The following is a 3,950-nucleotide window of genomic DNA, read 5'->3' as shown; positions in this document are numbered from 1 at the left end:
TCACCCAAGATGTCTCTAGACTCTGGTTGAAAGCAGGGGACAATGTGGCCTTCCCTGCCTCCCTGGCTTCCTTGGCCCTCAAAGATTGGGATCCTATGTTCATCTCTGGCACTGTTACCTGATGGCTGGGGTCTCGTGAGGCATGTAGACCACTCTTCCCTCCTGGCTCGTTCCTGGACATTGTTGAACCTGGACTGGGCTCTGTGCTGTCCTTCATGGCCCACTCCACAGTCCCACTCTGCCAGGTGAGTGTGACGGCCTGAGGTGGCGGCCTGCCCTCCTGTCTAGCCAGAGAGGCCTTTGTGGTCCCATGGTCATCACCAAGTGGGATCTGTCCCAGAGCCCTCTGGATTTCCTCACACACAGGTAAGGGGGCCAGGAGAGGCCTCTCCAGGGTGGGAACTGACTCCTCTCCTATCGCTTTCTCTCCCAGATGGGGCTGAGGAAGTTTTCCAAGGACCTCAGCAAGCTGGACTATCGAGTGGTCTCCAGGGACACAGGGAGCTGAGGGAGGAAAGGCAAACTGCAGAGTGGGTGAGGGTTGAACCTTTTTCAAGATTTTAATGGACTTGAGCTTGAGGGGCAGGACCCACATGTGCCTCACCCAAAACTTTGTCATATGTGCTTCCAGCATCTTTTGAGTGTTTGTGTCGAGGAAGGAAACCCTGTGGGAGGTGTTCACCCAGGGTTCCCAACCCTTTAAGATTCCCAAATTCCTGGTTTCCATGTGAGCGTTGGACTTGGGAGAAGCATGGTTGACAGCAAGCCAGGATCGACGCACACTCACGGGGATTAAACCCTCGCTGGTTTGCCCCCAATTCCTGCCTAAATGGCCTTTTGGGATGTTTTCTAGATTTTTGTCTAAGCTCCTCGGCAAACCACTTGTCAAGTCCTTTCTTAAAAGCATCCAGTCATTTTCTGACCCTTCAGAGTCTACTTCCTGAAATGCCACTATAGGCCTTTCGGAGGACCTGGAGAGGTTTTTAGGGACCTTGCTCATGTCTTGCTTTAGCTGGAACCCCACCTTCTGCGGATCCTTGCTGCTTTCACCTGTGAAGGAAGAGGGCCGTGAGGCCCCATGCTTGTCCTTTACCGGACATTTCCCTGGTAATTCGCTCTGAAGCTGCCTTAGTTCCAGAGATTCTTGTATCTTCCGAGGTAGCTCCCAGCGGTTTTGGATAAGCCATTTTTGGAGGTGTTGCTCCAGTTGCTTCCGGAGCTCTGGACTGATTGGAATATTCTCGGGAAGGATGGAGCCCACCCAGCTGTCCTCGGGAAGGTTGGGAGTGAAGATATTAAAGACTTCCTGAGATCTTTCGATCACAGAAGGCGGAGCCCACCCACTTTCTAGTTGCTTCTGCAACAAGGGCCATTCTGTATTTTGAACCTCAATTGAGGTGAGAGATTTTAGCTCATTCCGGGCTGTCGGGCAAGACACACCACAGGCTCTAATCTGGGATGGAGAAGAAGGTCGTAGGATTTGTACAGGAGATTGGAAATGGGCCTGGGCCTGAGCCAGAGGTGGGGCCTGTAATTGCAGCATCGTTGGAATCAAGGCTTGAGGTTGGAACTCCAGCTGGGGCAGGGGCTGGGAATGGGAAAGCAGTGGAGGTAGTTTAGCCTGCAGATGAATTGGGCAGGCATTTGAGATTCCATTGAATAAGAATGAGGGAGACTGTAGTGTGGAAGAATTCTCAGAGATCCAGGCAGTAGCCACCGGGGATTCGCTGTGCAGAGAGGGGAGACCCCAAAAACGCTGGTTGTATTTTTGCTGTAGATGGTCCCCCAAGACCTTAGGATATGAGAGCTGCTGAGGACTAGGCAGTTGCTCTGGCTTATCTTTCGCGGTCCAGAAGGGTTGGGGGATTGTGGTGTCCTGCTCAGCACCTAGTGATTGCAACATTTTCCCCAAAGAATTCAGGTGGTAGTCTGGGCTCATTTGTTTTGGATATAATCTGTCTTTGTCTTTTTCCTTCGAAATCTTTATCTTGATTCTCTCTGTGACTTGTATCTCCAGGAGATTCTGGTAATCAGATTCAAGTAAGGAGGGGCTAACAGCCTCTACCATTCTGTCTGTGGAGTCTCTCCTGAGCAAGGCCTCTTGTGAGTGGTGGGACAGGTGCTCTTGTTGGGATTTGCACTGTGATGAGTTTGAGAGGCACAAGGCTTTGGCAGCCGCCTGCCACTGAGACGGGGTTAATATGGAACAGCTTGAGTAGTCAAGGCCTGAGATGGCTGGGACTGCGACAGGAGAAGCCGACCAAGGTGTGTGTGGCAATGAGCTTTGTGGGATGGTCCTGAGTGGGAGTGCCATCAAGTCACACTGAGGAGGTGTCATAGTGGAGTCTGACAGTGGTGGTGCAGAGGAGGCTGTTGGAGGTGGAAAGTGGGCCTCGGAATCATGGAGGCATGAGGTAGAAGGGGAAAGTGCAAGTGGCTGTGGTGAAAGGTCGTCCAGCGGAAAGAAAGGCTCTGGTGGCTGAGAGCCACTCAGGGATGAGCGTGAATGAACAGAAATTGAAGAGGTAGTAGGGCTTTGTGACAGGGCAGAGGCCAGAGGTAGCAGGCGTTCAGTCAGAGGAGCTAGGGAAGCCAACGGGGACATGACGGAAGCAGCATCTTCCACAGGCTCTGCACAGGGCTGGCGGGCTCCCTCAGGAACTGCTTTGCACGCCTCACCAGTGGCTTCTTGACCTGAGCTCTGACAAAAGCTGCCTTCGTCAGGGAGCCTTCCCAGGTGGCTGCAGGACACGGAGGCACAAGCTGCAGCCAGGGGCACGTGGGGCCAGGAGATCCTGCAGGGTAGGCACCTGGTGCCTAGGGTCCTCCCCATCCCCGACATTTATTCCACAGTGCTCCTGCTGTCTGTCACCCCAGGGCTGTAGCCACACCCATACCCCATTGCCCTCCCTTCCATGTCAGTTCGAGGTGTCCAGCAGCCCAGAGGGTGGTGGACCCGAGAGAAGGGGAAGATTCTTTACCTTTGCAGAAGAGAAATCAGGCTCTGAGCCTCTTCCAGTTCTTGCAGGCAATCTCTGCAAGCTGGAAATCAGGAGACCGGGTCATGTGGTTAAGGCAGGGCCTTAGGGGTCTTACAGGAGGCTAGGGTAATGGCCCTTTAGGGGAGACACTTTGAAGGGAGATCTCTGGAGCCCAAGCATTCAGGTCAAAGACAACAATTCCTGACAGTGATCACAAGGCTCAGGAAGGGTAAAACTTTTTCTTTTACAAAGTGCTTCCACATCTATTACCCGCTGCGGACCTCACAACTGCCCCATAGGGGAGCAAGAGGTCAGGGGGCACCTTACAGAGGAAACTGAGTGATGATAAACAACTTGTTCAAAGGTGGACCTGGCGGAGGGGCGGCGGGGTGGGGGGGTCTCACCTTTCAGTCAGATACTATTGATCTACGACAGTCCAAATGCCCCTGCTGGGTGACACCCATTTCCAGGCTCTCAGATGCTTCATTCAGAACACAATTCTGGGAAGTATCTGGATTTTAATTTCCTTCCCAAGAGCCTTCCCATTGGCTCTGTTTCCTGTGAAACAGGCTCCGCTGCTGGCATCCTTGGAGACCTGGACCTGGACCCTCAGGGACCAGAGAGGTGGGGGGCAAACCCCTTGGCACAGGGCTGAGGGGCAGAAACTCACCTTTCAAAACTCTATTCTTCCTGATCTTTCTCCTCCTCTTTGGCTCCACCGAATTCTGAGAGACAAGAAAATGTGAGGAGCTAGACTCATTCTTACTCTCCTGTCTCTAGACAAGCTACAGAAGCTCAGTGTTCATGAACAAAGTGACTTTCTACATTTAATTAATGAGACTCTCTAATTTTTCCCCTTTTACCTTTTTTGTAAAGCAGATAAAATATTTTGCTTTTCTTCTTGGATGAATGGAAAAAAGAATCTTGATGAAACCCTCCATGGATTTCTTGCTCAAGAAAAAGAAAAAA

The 3,950-nt window shown here is 51.9% G+C and overlaps 1 protein-coding gene across 1 annotated transcript; it reads right to left on the bottom strand.

The window, feature by feature from the left end:
- Window positions 1–7: 7 nt before the first annotated feature.
- On the bottom strand, window positions 8–3,207 carry LOC111735623 (spermatogenesis-associated protein 31A6-like; the record flags this gene model as incomplete). The annotated part of the gene is made up of 2 exons (XM_023527123.1): window positions 2,982–3,207; window positions 8–2,701 (listed from the first exon to the last, which is right to left on the bottom strand). A coding segment is annotated over exon 2 (2,598 nt), but the record flags the coding sequence as incomplete, so codon positions are not given.
- Window positions 3,208–3,950: the final 743 nt, after the last annotated feature.

This window comes from Pteropus vampyrus, unplaced genomic scaffold (genome assembly GCF_000151845.1).
Source record: "Pteropus vampyrus isolate Shadow unplaced genomic scaffold, Pvam_2.0 Scaffold1000004286, whole genome shotgun sequence".
Lineage (NCBI taxonomy): Eukaryota > Metazoa > Chordata > Mammalia > Chiroptera > Pteropodidae > Pteropus > Pteropus vampyrus.
This window is presented reverse-complemented; position numbering and strand designations above follow the sequence as displayed.